The sequence below is a fragment of the Micrasema longulum genome, unplaced genomic scaffold, assembly GCF_059751315.1.
Source record: "Micrasema longulum isolate JH-2025_06_02 unplaced genomic scaffold, ASM5975131v1 h1tg003253l, whole genome shotgun sequence".
In the NCBI taxonomy this organism is placed as follows: domain Eukaryota; kingdom Metazoa; phylum Arthropoda; class Insecta; order Trichoptera; family Brachycentridae; genus Micrasema; species Micrasema longulum.
Genome location: NW_028280337.1, coordinates 37,833 through 62,614, shown reverse-complemented (window position 1 = coordinate 62,614; position 24,782 = coordinate 37,833). Strand labels below are relative to the sequence as shown.

The following is a 24,782-nucleotide window of genomic DNA, read 5'->3' as shown; positions in this document are numbered from 1 at the left end:
CCTATTTAGCAAGAATTCAGATCTAGCAAAGCAAAGCATTGCCGGGTTCAGCTCATGTATTTAAAAAAGGCGAAATTTAGGGCACATGGGCGACATGTTAAAAAATACAAAACAAGCAGCCGAACATTTAAGTATAAACTTCTCGTTAGGTATTTTTAAAAATTAATTCCTTCAAAAAGTAACATTTCTTGAACACACAAGCGATTTCTAGCCAGATTTGACGTTCCAAATACGGTGCGACGTGCAGAAAGTATTTTGAGAGAGTGACTGAAAAAATCTTTTAATACCTATTTAATAAATTTCTCTGCCACCCCATATTCACTAAAGTCATTCAACTTTGAATCGTCGCTTAGCTAACTACACCAAGTAATTTTTTTTTTGTTTTTTCAGGACGACGAAAAAACTGCTTATTTTATTGAATTTTGTGTAATTAAACTTGTGACATTTCATTTAAATACATTTTGAGGCGTAACGAGGAAGTTCAGTGGTTTATTTTATTCGTTAATAGACTATTAAACTAAGCCAAAAAAAATAAATAATTAATTATTTTATTTATCGTATTATTAACGTTCTGATTTTTTAAAGTTTTGTATTTCTGAAATTACTCCGCGTGTGTCGTCTCAATTTCGCTTATTCTCAGTAAGTTCTGCCGATTGGTCCGTTGACCTTTTTCCATCCTCTTCGTTGATTCACATGAACTAGTGACGTCATTCAAAATAGTTTGTATTGATAAAAAAAAATGAAAGATTTTTTTTCGTTCATTTTCAAAAAAAAATGCAACAAACAAACAAACCATCACGCCGTTTCCTCATAGGAGTAGGCAGAGAGGATAGAACGCCATATTACTATATATTTGCATACAGACCTCGCTGCATCTACATCAGTGTTTCCCAGCCTTCTTTATGCTATGCCCCACCGGCATCTTTTTTAACTAAACAGCGGGTACATTTTCAAATCATTTTGTAATATGTTTGCAAACATATGAATCCCTAATGAAATTGAATAAAACCTATTCTAATACATATATTATAAATGAAATTATTACAAAAAACAAATTAAAAACTTTTAGATAATTATTGAAATCGTAACGGGTTTCATTATATTTTTAGTACGATTTGGCGTATATTTCAATTTTGTACATCTCAGGCATTTTTCGTATGACCGATGAGAATTCCCATTTATATGCGGAATGCCGACGTGTCTCACCTCTGATGCGTGGTGCCCCACCTCTGAGGCGTTATGCCCCACCGGTGGGGCGCACGCCCCACCGCACAGTGGTTGGAAAGGCAAATCTGACTAGGCGTTCATAAATTTTCCAAATATTAAAAAAATATACATAATGTAATAAACGTGTTTACAAATGTCCTGACCTCCAGAAAATAATTAAAGAATTTACTTAACAATACTATTTATCCGTAGAGGCAGTACAAAAGTTTAAAGAATTTTCTCAACAAGTGTAAAAACTGTATTCAATTAAAAAAAAAAAATCATTTTTATTTATTTATTTCCACCTTTTATCAAAAATACAATTTTACGTTCACTTTGCCCAGCTAACAAGGGTAGATACCCCGTTTCAAGCTAGCTAAAGTTGCTTTTAAATTCACATTTTTTTCTGTTTTGTTTTAGTCGCGTTCGCTAACCCGAGTTCGAAACGCTTTTTTATCAAAAGTTTATAAAAAAACCACTAAAGTTTTATATGAACATGTCAAATAAAGGTATGTTATTGATAATTTCAGATTTTTAAAGGAATTTTACAATAATTAAAAACATTAAACCATTAAAATCAGAAGTACGATTTTTAGAGAAAAGAAAAATTGTTCATAAAGTTTGCCTCGACCTGCAGTTTTTTCTCCGCAAGACTCCGCTTTTATTTTTATTTGATATTAATTTTCAAAGTTTTTTTATTTGAAAACTATCAAAAACAGCTGCCACCATGCGCCACCGCGGTTAATATTTCTTGTTTTCCTTTGAGACCACTCAATCTCTAGAATATTTTTTTTTGACGTTTAGCGCTCTAGTCCTGTTACAGCAAGAAACAATAATATTTAAGCACAAGTTTTAGAAGTGTTTCAAGGAACCAATAAGAACGATTTGAATTGTATGCAGTTAAAATGTAATTAGTTTTTTTTAATGTTTTAAACATGTCAAAATGTTTGTAGGCAGGCTGGATTTCCTCCCTGGGAAGTTATTGAGATCTAAATTTGTTGCACTATTGCAAAACATTTTGAGAAGGAACATGGAAATCTAGGCATTTACAGAACCCATAACCCGTCATTGGCTGGTTTCAGTGGCCACTTTACACACAGTGTAACATTCACCATTCTGCCTGTCTTTAAACATTTCCTTAACACTTCCATCTGTTGACTTTTGAGAAGTAAAAATTGGAAATATAAGTGCCTAGACTTCCATGTTCCCTTCTCAAAATGTTTTCCCTCTTTGTTGCAACAAATGTGATTTTTACTTTGTCTTTTGTTGATTTTCATAATTTAAATAAACTTTGATAATATCATTTATTGTTTTATTTTATCAAATTTTATTAAAAAACGCATAATAACTGTAGTTTAATTCATATTAATGCGCATTTAAAACTAGGAAAATTCCTAATGTGGTTCCGTGAATCGGTCGTTCTTAACTCGTACCCCTAATTACACACAATTCTTGGAGAAATAATGGCATATTTGTTTGTTAAAATGAATGCATAAGTAAAGCTATTTTTATTCAAATAATATAATGTTTCACTATGAATCCTTTGTTTGCTTTTATACCTAATTACTCATATCTGAACGGCACGCCTAATGCTCATAATGGGTGGTTTAAATTTTCTAGGAATTGTAGATATTAAATACTGTACAAAATTCCCTGAATGCATTATAATCAAACGTTTTAGAAAATCCCACAAATTATATTACTATAACTCAAAATTTATTATGAACTCATTCGGTTTCCGTAGAAAAATAATCGAGGAACAAAAAATATTTAAAAACGTGATTTTTTTATAATTGTGACTGATTATTGTAAGTAATTACTATAATTTAATGCGTAAAATTAAATTTTAATTATAAGACAACGATTTTATAAAACCCTAAAAAAATAATATTCATTTTAATGTATTCATAAAAGGCGACATTTTAGGGAAAATATCGTATGTTGATGTAAAAAAAAGACAAAACAAGCAGCCGAACATTAAAATAAGTTGGCCTAAATATAAGCTTCTCATTAGGCAAAAAAAAAAAAAAAAAATTCTTACGAAAAGTCACATTTCTTCAACGTTCGATTTGGCGTTCTATCCACTGTGCACCGTGGGAAACACAGTTCTACATTCGTTCATCTTCTCATGCGCGCCTGCCGATTATTCTTACTCTTGGCATATCCATCTTCAAGTATTTGATGGACTTAATCGTGCCATGTCTTTCTCGATCTTCTTCGTTTTCTGCATCCATCAACATTCGCATCATAGATCCTTTTAGCCGTTATTTCGCTGTCTATTTGCTCTAAAAAAAATTGCCGTACGATTTATGCTTTAATTTTTTGTATCTTGGGCTGAAGTTCCTCATCAAGTAGAATTTCCAATAAAATAACCAGTTTTCTCATCATCCTGTACAAAACAATATACGAGGTACAAAATCGATTTCCTGTCAACGGACGATTTGGAGAAAATCAAAATGTTACTCGGTGTCGGGCCTACTCACGTGGTGCCGGGCTCCAGGTCGTCGGAGTACCAAGAGTACACGTGCTTGATGGTGGACAGATACCTCCGGTAGGCGGCTATGGGGGTCGAGGATTTCTTGGTGCTGATCAGTATCCTCAGGATGCTCGGGACAGACAGGACGCAGACCAGACCGCACAGCGTCACTCCGAACTGAGCGAAGAGGTTTTTCCAGATGTAATCCTGGCCTCTGTGAAGAAATACATTTTGTATTATTAATGTTTAAAGCATTAACTTTGCGGTCAAACATTTTACTAAATGTTATTAAATATTTGTATATAACCACTTACCGACTTTTCTATGTCTACCGGTTTTATATTTTTGTGCAACAACTATAGTGAAGGTGTATAGTGGGTTTTGCATGTTGGTTTAATTGGTGTCCTGACGAAGAGACGGGTACGTCTCAAAACCGGTAGACATAGAAAAGTCGGTAAGTGGTTAAATACAAATATTTGACTACATTTCGTTTTAGGATTTTGTGTTCCGTGTCCAGGCGGATGAAGAATACAGCTACGTTTTCGACTCTTTTTTTTTTTTTTTGTTATTTTACATTAACATAAGAAGTAAAACAGAGTATTAAAAAATAAAGAATAATTACATAGCAATGAAATACATATTAACAGTGAGAAAAGTAAACAAAAAATCCCACAAAGGCATGGCCTGTTCGTGGGTATAATAATAATAAATCCTTATTAACCGTAATAAACATTTTTTTTTTAAGAATTAACGGTACAAGTACCTTTTACATTACATACATACATAAGTATTTACAGTGGAGTATATACAGTAACAACTTTTTCAATGCTTACTTAGAAAGAACATAATTAAAATATTGATTCCACACGAAAATGTTTTACAAGTAATTGTTTATAAGCTGGAAATTTCAATAAAAATATGTCACCTAAATCCGAATGTTTATTACCCAGCGCATGTAGACGATTCAGTACTGAATTGCTAGAATATATTGAGGTACGATTGTTGCAGTGATAAAGTTGACTTAGCCTAGTCACTCCAACCGGTACTTTAAAACCAATGAGGGCTAAAATTTCAGGGTTGTCCAATACTGAATTAACAATTTTAAATAGAACTAATAAATCATTAATAGGTCTCTTGTCCCTTAATTTAATCAAATTTAATATATTTAATAAATAATCATAGTTACGAAATGCATTACGTATTCCTAATTTAAAATTAACATATCTCAAAAACTTATTCCGAACTCTTCTATGGTAATTTGGTGAAAGGCATAATAAGGGCTCCATATTGTAGAATTATACTCCAAGATGCTTCTCACCAAGGAGGTGTATAAAATTTTTAAAGTGTTTATATTTTTAAAGTCATTAGTGATGCGCAAAATAAACCCAAGCGTCTTCAAAGATCTACTCCTAATATCATTAATGTGACTGATAAAAGACAATTTCTGATCAAAAATCACACCCAAATCCCGCATCTCAGTAACTGAATCCAATGCAGTGTTACCGATTGAGTAGTCAAATAAAATAGGATTTTTTATCCTGAAAAATCTCATGATATGGCTTTTTTTTATATGCAATTGAAGGTTGTTAATATAACACCATACAGATAACTTATCTAAATTATTTCGCAATATAGCACTATCATCAACATTGTTATTAGTCATAAAAATCTTCATGTCATCTGCAAACAATAATACTTCGACTCCTTCAAATATGTCAACTATATCATTTATAAATATTAAGAACAATAATGGGCCCAGGTGCGATCCCTGTGGAACCCCGCTAGTAGCAAGAAAATGATTTGACAAAGTATCACAAATTTTCACTAAGTGAGTAAGTGTTCTCTCAGTCAAATAATTTTTAAACCAACACAGCATTGGACCACTTACACCAAACATTGATAATTTTTGTATAAGAATCTTATGATCCACCTTATCAAATGCCTTACTGAAATCTGTATATACAGAATCAACTTGCTTCTGCAATAAAAAAAACGATTTAGAAATATAGTCTTCACATAAAATTAAGTTAGAGAGAGTTGATTTTGACGACACGAAGCCATGTTGGGCAGAACTTATGATATTATTTACATTATTATACAATGTCATACATACAAAATAATAAACAAAGTTATACACAGTCAAATGGCGGACTTATTGCCATCTGCAATTTCTTAGTCTAACTCTGACAAAACTCTGCCTGTTCGAGGATTACTGTGGCCTTGCATCATTTTAGAACAATGTAATAGTAATACATTCAAGTTTCCTCTCAAACATAACCATAATACACGCTTCACGTCTAATGATGGCTCGGTAGTACCAAAAGTATGTAACAAGTATGGTAATAGAACTCTCAAATATTTAGTACCTAGCATTTTTAATTTACTTTTCACTTTTTCCCTTTTTTTTTTTTTTTGCACCACAACAGACCAGGAGGCCTAATTACAGTGGTGAATTACATCAAGAGCACCCAGGCTTGAGAAAAATCACATTTTAATTTTTGTGTTCTCACCGGTAATCGAACCCGGAACCTTCCGTGCGTGAGTCAAGCGTCTTGACCACTACACCACGGAGGCCGCCAATTATCGCCGAAAGAACTTAAATTTAACTCACATCGTAACAAGATCAAAATAAGAGAGTGGCTACTCGATCAAAAGTTTATAAATGTATAGTAGCTCATGTGTAAAAATTTTAATTTTTCATATATTTTCTTGTATTTCAAAAATAAATTTATACATTATTACTTGTATATACATATATATTCTGATTTTTCCGGCTGTTAATTTATATCTGTTACTCATTGTTTTTATAAATGTAAATAATAATATATAATTTAGCATAAATAAAATCTCTACCAACAAACTTCAGAAAGTAGCTTGGTGGGATTTTAGTTTTAGTAAAAAATGTAACGTTTGAAATTTTTTAAAAATTGTAAAAATGTTTAATTATATTATTTAAATAAAATAATCACGTTTATAAACAATATTTTACGTTGACCCCGACAGGAATCAAACCTGGGACCTCAAGAATGCGCGAACCACTACATTACGTGGCCAAATTATTCCTATTTGATTTCATTTACGGTTTCATTCTGGATTTTTATCTGAATGTAATAATAAAGTAAAAAATGTCAGTCCAAGATTTTGGTTGTATTTCATACAAATAATTGAATTCTCCGCCCCCATAAATCGTATAGTTCGAGTAAAATAACTCTCATCCAGGGTCCGGTTCTTTTCCACCCGTGGAACTGTGTTTTTTATACGCCTGGGCCCCGATTACTAAGTTATCTTTAGTCGGATATTTTTTAAATAATTTATTTTTATTTCTCTAATTTATTTTATTTTATTTTATAAGTTTACCGGCACAAATGCCTTCTGTAAGTATCATTAAACTAAACAGTGTTCTATTAAAAAAATATAAAATAAAACAAGAACGTTTTATACACATTACACTTGTTCCGGACTTGTATAATATATGTTTAAAATATAATAAATAACTTGATTTAAAGTAGCTAGAATCCCCGGTATTTGTACGACTGAGTGCTAGGCTCCCAATAAAGAAAATGATTCGCTTTCGAGCCTGGCCTCAGTAATACCGGGGCAAAATATAGCCCAAAAAAACTTATTTTTACCTTAAAATAATGTGTATGTATGTAAATAAAGCCCTAGAAAGGGCCACTGTATTATTTTTGTCATGTTGGGCGCGTCGCGGCCACCGGCGAAACAGCCCGTACGGTCATTAGGCGCCCGTATTTACGTGACCTGCGGCCGGCGACATGCGGCGAGTGGTGGGGGTAAGCCACCTCCACCATTCCGAGCCGGCCGGCGCGGGTGGTACGGCTGATTTACGGAACCCGACGCGCACTGCTTTATAAGGCGTGTATTTCGCAACAGTAAATCAGTTGAGTTCCTAACCTTAAACAGTTCACACGTCATTTATTCAGTTCTCCACCCTGTTCGCCTTCCTGCGCTTCACTCTTCACTCCGCCCTGCCAGCTGACTGCCTTCGCCTCTCTACACTACTTGGACCGGGTGGAAAGTCCTTTTCGGGGCTATTGAGGTTGACTTGCGGTCGGCGCAGTTGTGGCCCTACTTCCCGACTTTGTCTTTGACTCTGTCTGGGAAGGTGGCTTCTCGTTTACGCCGGGAAGCCTGACTGCGGCAGACGCGGGTGACGAACCAGAAAAATTGTGGTAACGCGCGCGTTACATTTACGTCTTACGTTACGTCTTTCATAGCTAGGGATCGTCGCTAGTGGTCTCCAGTCTACTTATCATGCCGGTCAACAGATCGCCTGTATCGGAAACGCGTCGTGACGCCAGCACGGAGCGCGAAGAGGATCGCCAGGAGCCCCGACTAGGGCCTCCAGAAGATCGAAAAGACTCGGACCAGGGATCTTCACCCTCGGGGCGGTCCATCTCATCGGCAACACTTTGCCGACAGATGGCGGAACGCGAGGCGCATTACGACAGACAGGTGAGCAACCTCAACGACATCATCGCCACGCTGAGGGCAGCCAACGCGAGGGAAGATGCCAGACGATGCATAGCAACGCCTGCTGCCGAGAACACCGCGAGCGGCTTTGCATTACACGGGACGACAGAGCCTACTCACAAGCCGCCATTGGACGCATCCGGGGCTGACGCAGCCTTCAGTGCAAGGAAGGCTGCCACCGCCTGCTACGCTGCTGATCCGGAGAACACTGGAGGGGCGTACACACTTCCGCCGAGCCACTTCGACAGCGGCCGGGTGATAGACGGGGCCCCACGGAGGCGCCCTGACGCAGACGCAGCCTTCAGGACAAGAGTAACCGCCACCACACGCTACGCCGCTGAGCTGGACTACACCGGAGCGGCGCACTTACAGCCATCAGACCGCTACGAGCAGCGCTATCGACACAGCGGGGTGCCGTCTGCCTTCAACCGTAGAGAGGACGCCACCGGGCTCGGTGAGCCAGTGGCTACTTGTGCAATGCCACTGGGAGGCTACGGTGACCGTGACCCGGTAAGCGCGTGGGTGCATCAAGGAGAACCCACAGAATACATGCCGCCACGTGCAAATGGCGAGCATGTGACAAGTTGCAACGGACAGCCGTTTATGGCGAGGCAAACTGGCGCCAGGGACCTGCCGCAGTCCTTCAACGACCCATTGGAGAGGCGAATTTACAAGGCCCAATTTGACCAATCTACGGAAATGTGTTCACTCACGAACGCGAAAAATATCGAACCGAACGATAAGCTGGAAGCCGCCTTTGGACATCCGGAGATCGTCGTGAACAAAGTGCTGGAGCGGATCAGAAAGCTCCCGAAACTGGCCGACAACGCATCCCTGAGGTCTCTGACTGACTACGCGGTCGCGATAAGGAACGTCGTGTCGACAATGGAAGGTGATGGAAGCCATCTCTCTTCCCCGGAGCTACTGTCCGAGATGACCCAGAAGCTGCCACGAGTCGAGAGAATGATGTGGATCATGTCGCGAGCGGACATCGAGCGAAAGGCTACCCCCAGAGATCTGGCGCTGTGGTTAGCAAAACTGACCGGTGCGATACCGAACGCGGGCTGCATCGGGATTAATACGGAACCCGTCCGAGTGGAGAAAAGACGTGTACAAGAGAGTCACGTGTTTCTCCCCCAGGGTAAAAAGTGCTTATGAGTGGACACGGGTTCGGACAGTGCCGGAAGTTCTTCCGGAAAATAGTGGAAGAAAGGTGGACAATCGTGCGTGCCAAGTTTGTGTGCTACGGGTGCCTAGAACCACGACACAACTACCACCTGCGAGGCGACAACGTGTGACGAGTGCCACGGCCGACATCATCGGGCGCTACACTGAGGGAACGAGGGGAAAATGCACCGAGTGAACAAGCGCTATTGACAAGAAGGACAGAAGTCCCAGTGACCTTTAAGGTAGTGACAAGTAGAAGTTAGGTATCAGTGGCACCCACACCGGGCTAGCAGTGAAGGTGGCCATACTGATGAACGAAGAGGACCAACGCGCCCAGCAGGAAGATTTAGTGCCATCCAGCTGCACGGGGGAGTGTTCCGTACGCGTGAAATATATGAATAAAAAATAGCTAGAACCTCCGGTATTTGTATGACTGAGTGCTTGGCTCCCAATAAAGATAAATGATTCGCTTTCGAGCCTGGCCTCAGTAATACCGGGGCAAATTATTACCCTAGAAAACTTTTTACTTTAAAATAATGTGTATGTATGTAAATAAAGCCCTAGAAAGTGCTACTGTATTATTTTTGTCATGTTGCGCGTGTCGCGGCTGCCGGCGAAATAGATTTAAATTTAATATACCAAGACTAATAAAATTCTTGTGAAATGTTTCACATATACTTGGGATTACAGAATGTTTCCGGTGATCAGTTTTAATATTACCAATATAGAAAATATCAGAGAGTCTAGTTGGTCTGGAGGGGACACGGTAAGCAAGTAGATGAATTAGTTCTGGGGATTCAAATTTATTATTCACAATTTTGTAAAGCCTTAAAATATCTCTTTTTTGTGCTAATGAATCAAGGTTACGAAATTTTAAAGAAGCTATGTAATTTAGAAAATGCAAATGAAATTTGTATTCTACATGTTTAAAGATTTATTATAAAACTCTCGATTCTATTAATATTTAATTTTTGAACAGGGGATCAGATAGCAGTGCAACATTTAAGATGGGGACGTACGTATGTTAAATAAAAAATAAAATACGTAATGGGAAACGTTAACGTAAATATATGTTTTGAATTTATATTTAAAAAAATGTTTTCAGTAGTAATATTGTGCACTTATAATTTTTTATCCAAATAAACTAAGCTAAATGTATTTTGCTTCCCAAAAAAAATGTATAAAATAGCTCACCTTTTGTATTTTTGTTTATTAAACCAAGGAGGAAGAGTAATTTCTAAATCTAGAGGCTGACAACTGTCGCATGGTTGGTCGTGTGCATTCCCATTGAGAAGTAAACTTATGTGCTCGTTCACTGGGAGTACTGAAAAAAAAAAGAAAAATTTAATCATTTTTTATAAAATATTATCAAAGGTCACTCCTAGGTCCTTGGTTTTTGAGCTATGCTTTAAAGAAACGTCAGCCATTTTATAGTTATAATAATATTAAAATCTAGTTTATTATTCTTACTCCAGTTACACACAATTTAAGATCAACAGCAAAAATTGGGAAAATCTTGTTTATTAACCTTTATCATTTACAAATAAACAAAAAAGTAGCGGTCCTAAATTTGAGCCCTGTGGTACTCCGGACCAAACCAAAAAACCTCCGATTTGTATCTTTCGTATGACACAAACGGCTGCCTATAACACAAATAACTGGCATTTTTTTTGGGGCTTTTGCGAAATCTATCATTAGATTAGTCATTATGATTCTACCACATCTGAAACCATGTTGGTTCGTAAATAATCAATGGTTCAGTCTATGTCTTGTCTGGTTAATGTAGTCATCATGTGCTTTTAAATTTGTCTCATGAATTCACTAAAATGTTAAATTCACCCGCAAAAATAAAGGTTCCAGCTCTTTAACTTCACAATCATCAACATAAGAAAGAATATAGATGTTCAAATATGGGCTGTGTAACGGACGGTTAGAAATATGAATAAACGTGCAATAATATAGTTAGGGCCCCCGGTATCTGTAGGCTAAATGTTGGACCTACAATAAAGGATGAATATTCCACTTTCGGGTCTGACTTTAGCGATATCGGGGTACTATAGAGGAGAAATTTGTGTTACAGGCCCTAAAAAGGGCCTGAAGCTAGATGTTTGACCAATTATTGCCCTAAAAATGGGATTTTGCATTTGTGTAAACGAGACTAAGGACTGCCTTAAAAAAGGCATTTGTAAACGAGACTAAGGACTGCCTTAAAAAAGGCATTTTTTGTAAACGAGACTAATGATGGCCTTTAGAAAGGCATTTTTGTAATTGATGTGGTGCGTGCGGCGGCTCCCAGCGAAGTGACCGAGCCGAGCGCCGGCACTTCCCCATATGCACTTTGGGGGAGGCGCGCCGGCCGGGTATAGTGGGAGCGGTATTTCCCTCCCCACTCCCGTATTAGCCTAACGCCAGTTTGGACGCAGGTAGCGGGAGCCCGTAACACGCCCTATATAATGTGTACATTTACCCCAGTGCACCGACAACGCACACAGGTTTTGTAAGAAATTTTTATTTTTTCTTGCATCTCGTGGCTCTTGATTTATAACGTACCTAAAACATGACGACCACTTTCTCCCCCCGTCACCCGTTTGCCCATGAAACGGACTTAGCCCAATTCATCTCAAGCAGAGCGCACCGCACGCTCACTCCCCCAGAGACGCTACATCCAGCAAACCTCACTATCCGCGCCCATAACGAAGGCGGAATCCAATTTATTAAAACCGCCACTAAAACTAGACCGGATACCCCCCACCCCCAATGATTCTGACTCGTCTACCCCTGTGGCATCACCAAGACAAGTCACCCAACAGAGATCATTCTCGCCCACCTATTCCACATCCTCCGCCAATGAAAGCGACATGGAATGGACCCTGGCCTCCCGAAAAAGGAACAGGCAGTCCCCGCGCCATCAGCGCCGCAACCCCCATCAACAAACCTCCCCGCCATCGAAAATAATAAATTACGACTCCGATAGCGCCACCGAGCCGACGCCGGTTACCCGCGTCGCGACGCCCCCGCGCGCCGCGACGCCCCCTAACGCATCGCCTAACAGCGTAAATTCACCCCCCCCGCACCGAACCTCGTTCCCCCATCCCGTCTACGTTGCAATCCGCCCGCGAGCGCTCCACCCCCAAAACGGATATTGCACCGACAAAATCCATATACAAAACCCCCCCCCATCGTCCTCGACTCCAAGAAGGACTGGACTTCGTTGGTGAAGGCAATGGAGAATCGAGGAATCGATTTCCATGCAAAAAACAAAGGTGAAACCATCTGGCTTCACGTCTACTCCCCAGCAGACCATAACAAGGTCTCTAAAATAATGGCCGAAAAGAAAGTCGACCATCATTCCTTCCGACTCCCAGGGGAAAAGCCCCTGAAAATAGTAATCAAAGGCATTTCGGAAGAAATCGAAGCCCAAGAGGTCGCCGACGACCTAAACAAAAAATATGACGTTGTATCCGTACACCGAATGCGGACCGGACCCCAAAGAAAGGCCATCCCCCTCATGATTGTTAACCTCAAGCACACAGAGGACAGTAAAAAAATCTTTACTGAACTAACCACAGTACTGCACCTCCGCATTGCTGTAGAATCACTAAGAAGCAGACCCCGCCTTGGGCAATGCTTCAAATGCCAAGAACACGGCCACAGCGCCGCATGCTGCAACGCTCAACCGCGATGCGTTAAATGCGGCTCAAACCACGATTCATCCACCTGCACTAAAAGCAAGGATTCACTCGCCAAGTGCGGCCTCTGCGGAGGCCCATTCTAACCGTTTCAAAGTATATAGTCTCACTCTCGGAGAGATTCTATAGCGACCTCCCCAATCATATAAACTCACTATCAACTTACGACGTAAACTCACGCCGCCGGTATATCAGACCCAAAGACGTCTTAATAAGAGAACCAACCCCTGCGACATCTTTGCAGACGTAATAATCTCAGATCGTTTCATTTCGTCACCCCGCCCGACCTCCCACTCTACTACCGGATCAACTCCTTGGACTTGACCGTCGCTTCACCCCAGGACTACGAACCAGTATCTTCCACCGACCTACGCAGTGACACCGGACTTGAGAGGGATTTCGAGACTTCATAACTTTCGGGATTTACGACCCCGAGAGCGACGACGGCAGCGAGACACGGCCAACACCTACCCCTTGCTACAGGATTGTGGAATACAGTCCAAACTGTTACTTGTACAGTAAAGGCAGAATGGTGAATGTTACAGTGTGTAAAATAGCCACCTAAACCAGCCAATGACAGGAAGCCCTGTGATGCCTAGACATCTATATTACCTTCTCTTAAATGTTCTTCATCTCTGTTGCATTATGGATAACGTCTGTTCGCCTTTCGTTATAATAGATAACGTATAGACCGCAATTTAAAGAATATTTTTTATTTGTTGACAAAAATTTTATGAGAATATTTATTACTTTTAATTAAATTATTGTTTACATTGCGAAATGCTAATTAGTTTCACATTATTTATGTTTTTTATGAAACTTTTTTTCCAATGAACGCCGTATTTTGGGATTGCAACTTTATATGTCTTAAAAAATACAACAGAGTGATAAAATTCGCCAGACGAATAAATGTGTATTTTTGTAGAATCATTAGCATAATCTGTCCATTTTTAAACTTTTCTCGTCTTAGCCATTTTAACAAAACTCTATAAAATGTTGGCATTCTTAAATAAGCCGTTTTAAGACCTGTTTATTTATAGTTTGTAATTTATTCATAAAACAAGAATATCCTCATATAAGAGTATGTACATAAGCCAACCATGTGCTTTTTAAAACATAGTTATTGTTGTTTTTTTAATAATATAAAAAATACTCTTGATCATTTTTAAGTTTATTTCAAAAGGGAGGGAAGACATTTTTGAGAAGGGAATATGGAAGTCTAGGCATTTACAGGGCTTATGACCTGTCATTGGTTGGTTTAAGTGGGCCCTTTACACACTGCGTAGCATTCACCATTCTGCCCATGTTTGAACATCCACATTTCCTCAACTCTTCCATCTGTTGACTTTTGTGAAGTAAAAGCACTAAAACCGTTATCACGTGTGTGAGATTCATCCGGCTGAACCAAATCACCTACTAGGCAACGCCTGAAAACAATTTTCCTATTTAAATACTTCTTCTTTTACCAGGTAGTTGATTCAACAATGTTTTAATGTGTCCAAATGCTTGCAGAATGGCTGGATTTCCTCCCTAGGGAGTTGTTCATATTTAAATTTATTTTAACAGAGAGGGAAAATTTTTGAGAAGGGGATATGGAAGTCTAGGCATTTACAGGGCTTATGACTTGTCATTGGCTGGTTTAAGTGGCCAAGTCAACAGATGGAAGATTTGAGGAAATGTGGATGTTCAAACATGGGCAGAATGGTGAATGTTACACAGTGTGTAAAGTAGCCACAGAGTTATTCATATTTGAGTTTATTTCCACAGAGAGGGAAAACATTTTTGAGAAGGAAATAGGGAAGTGTAGGCATTTACATTCCCTTCTCAAAATTTTTTTTTCTTCTCTGTTAAAATAAACTTAAATATGAATAACTCCCTAGGGAGGAAATCCAGCCAGTCTGCAAGCATTTGGACATACTCAAACATTGTTTACTATTGATCTCGTTTGTGGATTTAAAAAACAAAATTTACCATACCTGATCTACAACTGTCTAAAATGGATTTGTCGTACGAAAATGTGTATATTTGTATAAACCTTTAAGTATATTTGTGGGCAAACTATAATTAAACATGTTTTATAAAAAAAAATTATAAATGTATATTTTTTCAAACCGAAAATTCGATTTCATTAATACCTACCCAGTGGTCGGCAAACTCATTAGTCAAAAGAGCCAAAGATCAGCATTTTGACGATTACGTTTTTTTTTGAGAGCCAAATTTCCTTTCGTTTTAAACTGTTTCTTCCTCAAAGCCGTCAACCTTATTATTTTGTTTTATTTTATTTTTGTTTATTAAGAAAAACTACAGCAATACAAAAAATATATACACAGCATTTAAAAAAAAAAACATAAAATAAAGCCGAATCAGTTTTCCACATAAATACAATTATAAAAATCAAGTTCAGTCAGATATTAATTCATAGAAGTGCATGTGTGCGAGTTTTTTTGTGTGGTTTTGGTAGGTATGTGAATATGTGTGTGAGTGTATATGGGGTGTGACGGTGGGTTTATGGACAGGGTGAGTGTGTGTTTGATATGAGTGAATAGAAACAACTTAAATTCATTATGTAAAAATATTTTATTTTTTATTTGGATTTTTTTTTTCATATGACAGTTTTTAATATTTGTTTTAAAAGTGAGTTTACTGCAGTTAAATATGTCTTTGTTATTGAAAAATACATTATAATTACGCGCCAAAAGAATCAGAGGAGAGTTATGTGCATAGTTGGTGCGAACTGTCGGTACATGGAAAAGAGATAGATTCGTGTGACGGGTGCGGTAGCCAGGTAAATTAAGGGCCAACTCAGAAACCAGAACAGGACTATCAAGACGTCCATTAAGAATATCATGTTAAATCCCCATATCTAATACCAAATGACGATCCTCAAGACTAAGTATATTATGTTTATGACAAGAAGTTTTATTGTTAAGTTCCGTAAATCTGGATCTCCAATTGAGATGTCTCAAAAATGTTTTCTGAATATTTTCAAGCCTTATCTTGTGTATGGAATACTGAGGAGACCACACAGAGGAGGCATATTCAAGGAGACTACGAACGTAAGCGAAATAAATCAATTTGGCAAAACTTGGCAAGTGCGGATAACAAAACCTAAGTTTCTGTGTGCCCGGTTCACTATATTTTCGATGTGGTTGTTATACGTAAGTTATTTAACTAGAATCACTCCAAGATCACGAACACTTTCAACTCGTTGTATAGCTTGATTACTTTTAAAAAATTAGGATTAAATAGGTTTGGAGCTACGTGAAAAAGAAATGAGTAAACATTTTGAGACATTTACATTTATGATTTTTTTATAGTAATCTGTTAATCGGTGAAGCTCGTCTTGGAGATTATGGCAGTCGCTACTATCTACTCTCTGTTATTGAGTAAACATTCTTTAAATGAGCGATGTAAAGGAGCTCCGACGACAATTATGTTGACAATCTTGATTGCCATTTGGCATTTATTTAATTGACATTTGAAATTGTTCGCCTCTTGATAAATGATGCAATGGTAAATAAGTACCTCCTGATTAATTTTTGCTTCGAAAATAGAAAGAAACCCGTTCTCTTTTCGGCCATACTTTTAGCTCCATATGTTGAAATTGAAATAATGTTTGTTATGTCTTTTTTACTACTGCTACTAGGCAATTTTAACATAACACTACTTTCAGTTATGTCTATTTTTTCCTATAATATTACAACAACAATAACAACAAACCATCACGCCGTTTCCGTAAGCTTAGGCAGAGAGTATAGAACGCCACATCACTCATCTCGCTACTTCTATATTCATACATTTTCTCATGCACGCGAGCCGATTATACTGACTTTTAACATGTCCATCTTCAAGTCGAATCTTCATCTGAATTAGGTTGTGGTCCCGTGGCTAGTGTCACGGACTCACGGCTCGAAGGTCCGTGGTTCAAATCCCACTCTACCCCAACTTCATCCCCATTTTCTAATAGTGAGTTATTTATAACTCGTTGAAAATGGCCCTCAAATTGAAATATTTGGGTAAACGATAAGAACGCAAATATTTATTTTATCAACAAAAAAAGTATTTGTTAGATTTGGTCATGCTATGTCTTTCTCGGTCTTCCTCTATTTCTGCATCCATCAACATTCGCATTGTAAATATTTTCAGCCGTTATTTCGCTGTCCATTCGCTCCATATCTCCCAACCAACACAGAGCACAGAGCGGATAAAATCAAACACGCCAACATTCGAGTCAACCCAAATTCTAACGGGCCATGGAGCCACACTCTCTTATCTTCACAGATTTAAATTGAAAGATAATCCGGCTTGTCCTTGCGACGCACAGACGGAGCAAAACGTAGATCATCTGTTGTTTCACTGCCCCATGTTTGCCATAGATCGATTCTCTTTCGAAAAAGAGTGCAACAGATTAAATGTTCCATTTGAAGATTTTACGCAGGTACTTCAAAACAGGTTACTCTCCGGGATGTTCGTGAACTTTGCTAAAGTAATTATAGATAGAATAAGACCCATGAACAAGTAAAGAGGCTGGCACTCTATACTTGTCATAACAATCTGTGATAATAACAATATTAAAATGTAAACTAATCAAAATTTCTCCACAGATACCTCCCTTTCCTGTTAAGGTTTCTCATGGTTCCCTTAACACTTGGACGAATGTCGGAAAGCGAAACTAGCCCATGAAAACAGAGGTTATAGGTACACAAAACACAAACACGCAAAATGACTCACATAAAAACGAACACAAATAACAAAATACATAACACAAACAAGTATAGTCGCATTCGGGGGCGCCGACACATGTATTTGTGTTAGTGCTTTTGATGTGATTGTAAACTAATTGACAGTACACAAACACTTACACGTAAAATCATACACAAAGCACTAACACTAAAAACAGCACAAATATATCACCTTGATAAATAATAAGCAAGGGAAAAACAATGCAACACAACCAAGAAAAAAAAAAAAAAAAAAAAAAAAACCAACACAGAGCTCCTTTCTTGATTTTGTCGATAAGATAACCTCAGAATTGCATAATGTACGGATCTCAACATTTGCGCATCTATCGTTGCATAGTTTTCCCACACACTCGTCTGAGAGATCGCACTTCGACAGCAGTAAGCCTACTTTCACCCCTGTTTTCCAAGTCTTTACTTCGCTCCCATACACCAGGGTCGGAACCAGGACTCTATTGTGAACTGCTAATTTTCCCTCTTGCGACAAACATTTATTTGCCATAATATTATTGCTTTCAAAAAAATAAAAATAGTCAATTGATAGATAACCTTAGCAGGTAATTTAATTTGGAAACTTCACTGGTCTATTAGAATGAAGTCTTATTTTGTACACTATAAAACTATGTAATTGTACTGTATGTTTCCTGAATAAAATAAAAATATAATATAAAAAAACGAATCTTCTGCACGAAAATGTCAAAAATGTTTAAATATATTTGTCGCTTACCTGTAATCGAACACGTTTGAAATGAAAATATACACTAAATAAAATAAAATAATTATAACACCTTTGTTTTTAACCACTATTTTTTTTTTTTTTTTTTTTTCCACTGACCGGTTTCAAAACATACAAACCATCACGCCGTTTCCCCGTAAGGGTAGGCAGAGAAGATAGAATCACCAGATCACTCTATTTTTTTATATATTTTTTTACAATATACATAATTTTTGCTTCTATAATAAATTGACAGGTATAATATTTTTGTGTAATATAACAAAGAGAAAAGAAAATATTCTGTAAAAGATTATAAGGTATTTTTTTTATTTTGTAGTAATTAAAAAAGGAAATAAAAAATATAAAAAAACTATCTTATTATTGGCATATGAACTAGTGACGTCGCGAACGACGTTGAAAAGTAGATTTTTACCGCGCGTAAGAAAAGATTTTTCTTAAAAAATTTCCCGTAGGGCTGAACTTCCTCATTGTGATCGAGACCCCGAGCTCTTTCAGAAAAACATTTAATTCATTTTAATAAACTTAATTGAATACAAAGTAGAATTTGGTCTGCATGTAATGATATAATATAAAGCTTTTTTTATTACTTACATGTCGGTTCCATTTTTCTTTTTTTATATGAGATCCGCGTAGTAAATTGTCATCTAAATGCTTGACTAGAGGTCACGAGTATTTCATTGTACCTGGAAACATTAAATTTATAACTAAAATAAGGTGGACACTTTATATAATAATTTTAATATTTATTTTTATTTATTTGATTTTACAATACGCCCAAGGGGCATTTACAAAAAATATACAGGTGAGTACAAACAAAGTAAGTAATAATTTAAAAAATAAACAACGCTTTTTTGTATACATGTAGAAACAATAAAAAGCATACTGCTATGCAAAGTAAAAAGTGATACTTTACACAGTAAAAAAGAAAAAAATATATGGATATAAGAAAAGTAATTGAATTAAAAAGCAAATTGTAAATAACTTATAAAGAATTTGAACAAAAAAAAATATATACATATACTTATGTGTATAAAAAAAATAAAATGGTATTAACAAATTATTGTTAAAAACAAATTATAAAAATTAGTTTACAGTAAGTATATATAAGATAATAACATAATATAAGATAATTATTCTTATTCTGAAATAGAGTCAATGTTAAATATTTCTAGTCTACAAAAACGTAGAACTAATATTGACTCCATATTATATGTTCGGCATACTAAATGGTATAATCGATGTTCCATCGTTACTGGGACAAGTAAAATTCAATATTCTGACTTGTAGATTGAGAAACAATGAAGTAGTGTTCATTGATCAGCATAGAGCAAACTATGGCCTTAATTCTCCAATGACCCGTCTTTGTCGTATTGTTAACTCAAGACAAGATTTGGACTTTTTTGGTTTAAGTTTACAACGATTTAAACGAGCACTAAATAAATAGTCCAGATCTTGTCTCGATGTCCCTTATGTTTGTCAATGCTTCTTTCTTAATGTTTTAAACTATTCCTTGTTTTTAAAACTGTCTGAATATTTGTTAATTATGTTTGTTTTTTCAGTTAGTCTTCTTTGTTTATTCTCAAATGTAATTTAAAAAAACTAAATTGCTAAGTGTCCTCGGCACGGGAAACCCCAGTGAGGTCACATTATTTTTATTATTAATTATAGTTTGTAAGCAAAAAATATGAATAAATAAATAAAAAATAAATTCTTTTATTGTAATATTTAAACCTTATAAATTGTATACATGGACAATGTCCGTTAATAAATAAATAATATCTGGTACACAAAAATATTTGATACATTAATTTCAGAAAAAGATAATAACAAATAATAATACACATCAATAAATATAGTGAATTGTTCGCATAATTCCCTTATTTTTTTTTGTCGGTACCTTTTGCCTTATTCAAAAATATTCGCGAGTATTTTTTTTTTTTTGTTTTTTTACGATAAACAATAATAAAACAGAGTATAAAAAAAATAAAGCATAATTACATAGTAATGAAATACATATTAATAGAAAAATTGTAAACAAAAAAATCCCATAAATTACATTTATATATCGTACGTCCGAAGACGGCAAATAAAACTAGGCTCTTTTAAGGGTTTTTGGATAATCCTAGCTCCTTTAAAATACAATATCAACAACAACAAAAAACAAACTATAGGGACACGACAATGGTGGATATCCAAGGTGTGTAAAAAAATTAACGCTATGGTGCCATAACCCATGAAGAAAATGCGGAATACGTTTGAATGAATATAAGTCGTCTGACTTACGAGTATATATCCGCGTTAGCGCGTCGCATGCAATATTTTCCTAATGCGTCTTGCAATAATATTAAAAACACGTAATCAATATTATACGTTCTAGAATTTAATTACAATGAAAGAGTCTCGCATGTTGATTCGATCAGTATAATATTATATTCTGTAGCTTAATCACAAATAACTATCGACGTGCTTAAAAACATGCTAAGCATTTGAGCGATCACAATGAGCAATAATGAACATGCTTTTTTTTTTTGTTTTTTTTTATTTTTGATTTATTTACAATTTTAAAAAACCCGTTAGGGTTACATTAGAAATTTAATATTGTCTAGTCATTTTATGTCTCGTCTAGTCTAGTTAGTTCAGTCATCATGTGCTTTTTCAGATTGATTTTAAATTTGTCTCCATTTAAAGTTTTCAAGTAGTAAGGTAGGTCGTTGTAGTGTTTAAGTCCATTATGTAGTATTTTTGATTGTCGTGTGTTTGTCTTTGCTTTTTCAATATGATAGTGTTTTTGTAATCTGGTGTTATATTTGTGTATGTCAGCATTTTTGACTAATATTATGTCGTCGTTTTGTATGTTTCCCAGTGTTATTTTGTGCACAATTTTTAAGGTCTCAATTTTAGTCAAGTAGTTTATAACTGGTGTGTTTTTTTGTACAGTTCAGTCGTAGAGGTCAGGTAGGGTAGGTTGTATGTTAGTTTAAGTTCTCGCGGTCATTAGTCAACGCGCGTCAGTTTTTTTTTGTTTTCCTCATAAATAAATACAATTCACTGGCGAAAAATCGGCGTTTACTATAAAAAATAATACAATTAATTGCGTTTGCAAAATAGTAAGGAGTATCTAATACAAAAAAGTGAAAACTAAATTTCAATTACTATGGGGACTACTTTTCTTGACATTTGGCTTGCCAACCGCCGTCGCCGGCAAACTGCAATGAATAGCATGATAAATAATAAATAAATAAACAAAAATAGCAGTTTTGGAATATTTTCCATATTTACACCGGTAAAATTCAAATATGTGATTGCGCAGCAGGATTATACGTCGCGAAACGTAAATAGTTTGACATTTAATATTAGGTGTTCACGGATGTTCCATTGTGATCGCGAATACAATAAACAACCTTGGTGAGATATTGCTATCACGTCGCTTATTAGCACGTCGATAGTTATTTGTGATTGAGCTACTGACTAGCTTGCTCGTTTAGTCCCGAGTCCTGACACAGCTGCCTTTTCACATCGTAGTACTATAACAACTACCGTCTCGCCATTTTCCCTTTGGGGTGGGCAGGGAGGATGGACCGCCACACACGTCTATCCCGACACACGCTCTTCGGTTGCGCCTGCTTTTGACATGACCAGACTTAAGATTTTGGAAAAAAAATATCATTTTTTTTAATTTTTAAAAATTATTTGCTGGTTCATATTTTTGAATATTTTTTTTTTAATGTAAAAATAATTTACTGGTTCACATTTTTTAATTAAAAAAAAAAAAATTAAACATAATCCACTGGTTCATATTACTTGTGTAATAAAAAAATAATTTAACTGGTTTTTATTTTTAAATTTATTGAATCAATAACACATTTTGTTTTTTTATTATTTCATCTTATTAAATTTAATTAAATTTTCATTTAATTATTTATCTAAATTCAACTCTTCTTTTATATTTGTAAATAGGTACGTTTTATTTTATTTTTATATTTATTTATTATGATTCACACACAATAAACAATACATACGACATTGGTATAATAATCACAATTTGTTATTCAGATCTAAGTTTGTTGCAACAGAGAGGGAAAATATTTTTTCGAAGGGAATATGGAAGTCTAGGTATTTACAGGGCTTATGACCTGTCATCGACTGGTTTATGTGGCCACTTTACGCACTGTGTAACATTCACCATTCTGCCTATGTTTAGACATCCTCATTTCCTCAACTCTTTCATCTGTTGACTTTTGTGAAGAAAAATATCTGAAACCTTTATCATGTGGGTGAGATTCATCCGGCTAAACCAATTTAGTTACAAATAACCAGTCAGTCTGCAAGCATTTAGACATACTAAAAAATGGTACAATTTGTTATGTTCATCAACTCTATGTGAACACAACATGTACAAATAAGTTTAAAAAACTTCATATTTAAAAAAAATATATATTGCCTTGCTGTATTCATAAAGAAATTTCTTTGTGAAGGAAACGTGGACGTCTATTTTAAGCCTATATAGGCAGAATGGTGAATGTCACAGTGTGTAAAGTGACCACGTAAGCCCTGAAAATACCATCTAATAAATGTTTTTCCTCTCTGTTGCGATACTTTTTAATAATAAATAATAGTTAACAGAATTTAGATTATTTATCTAAATTATAATACGTATATAGTTTTATTCCACTTTTATTTATATTTTTTTACGAATGACCGTGTTTCGTCGTGACCGACATCGTCAGACTGGATTATTTATTCAGTCAGATTATTTATTTATTTGTAGTACCCACCTTAAAGAATATATTAAAAAATAACCACTTCAACAAAAAAGAAAACATACAATTTCTATTGGACTAAAATTCAGTCATAAAATTTTAACAGAAATTATTTTCTCCACCACACTGCACAAAAAATATTAACTGAAAATTCACTTTTTAAAATATTATGAAAAGGGTTTTTAGCAGCTTTAAAAAAAATATTTTTAATGTTTTTTTAAAACTGCCTAGCAAACGGCAACACGCATGCCTCCATCGAGAGTCGTTTTATAACTAACAAGAATCATTTGGGTTATGGTGTAGCTGTTACAACGCATCTACTGGCTCGGTAGAAACTGCCATACTTTCTCTTTTTTTGCGTCCTCATTTATAAAACATTGATAAAAAGAAGAGAGACCTTATCAAAAAGCGTCACAAAACCTACACCAAAATCGCCGAGCAGTAAAAATATTTCATTCATTTTTACTTCAGCCTTGTTTCTCTTGTATGGAAATTACCAGCTCGATACGAAATTCCAATTTGATTCTCATGAGATTTGAGAGTTTTATAGAGAAATACAATTAATTTATAAAAAATATACAATATTCAACATATTCACATTTTAATCAATTTAATGAAAAAAATAGGACAATTAAGCACTATTTTTTATTTTATCAATTTATTTATTTTTATTTATTTATTATCATATTATATTACATACACAAAATTATAATTTATTCAAAGTTGCTTTGACTATCTAACTAGGGTTATTTACTCTGTTTTAAGACAGTCAAAAAATACATAAAAACAGTTATCAATGTATAGAAACAGTTATAAAGATAGTGGACAAAGTAAAAAATGGAGTAGAAACATGGTAAAAAAATGTAGTAAAAACATATTAAAAATGTAGTAAAAAATAAGCAAAAACATAGTAAAAACAAAGTAATAAATGTAGTGTAAACATAGTAAAAAATATAGTGAAAACTCAGAAAAATGCGAAGTAAAAACAGAATACATAGTAAGATACATAATATTTAAAGTCATAGAAAAAAAATTCAATGTATGTGTTTAGCAAAAAGCATATTTAAAAAAACATAGCAAAATACCGCGTGGTAAGAGAAAAAAAAACCTACTAAAAAATAAAGTAAAAGATGTAATAAATATCTCAATATTTTAAAAATTGTAGGTAGATAAGCAAAAAATAAATAAATATATAAACTTTTTTCAAAAATTTTCAGTTTTTTTCTATGACGGGTTGAAAAAATGGTTTCAGAAATGAATTTTTCCTCCTAATTTTATACAAAATCGATACCAAACTTGGCCAGTAGGTAAACTGATTAAGTTTTAAAGCTCAAACTGAGGCGCGGCGGGTGGTAAAGGTGTATTAGTATTTGCATGGCGTAGTGAGTGTCCTGACGAAGAGGCCGTCAGACAATAAATGTTTTATATGCTTAAATTTACTAACATATAAATATATTGGATCCAAATTTTGGCGTTAACATCAAAACCCAACGTTCAAAAAATTACCTATATACAGGA

General features: G+C 35.6%; 1 protein-coding gene across 1 annotated transcript in view; it reads right to left on the bottom strand.

The window, feature by feature from the left end:
- The window catches only part of LOC148270931 (uncharacterized), a gene marked incomplete at its 3' end in the record, with an annotated part of 29,350 nt that extends 5,787 nt beyond the window's left edge, over window positions 1-23,563 (bottom strand). The window contains exons 1-4 of the mRNA XM_088242030.1: window positions 23,280-23,563; window positions 19,096-19,187; window positions 10,535-10,664; window positions 3,690-3,896 (exon numbers count right to left, since the gene is read on the bottom strand). Of these exons, the coding sequence (XP_088098156.1) occupies window positions 3,690-3,896; window positions 10,535-10,664; window positions 19,096-19,108 (350 nt within the window). The remainder of the gene's footprint in view (window positions 1-3,689; window positions 3,897-10,534; window positions 10,665-19,095; window positions 19,188-23,279) is intronic.
- Between the last annotated feature and the right edge of the window lie 1,219 nt (window positions 23,564-24,782).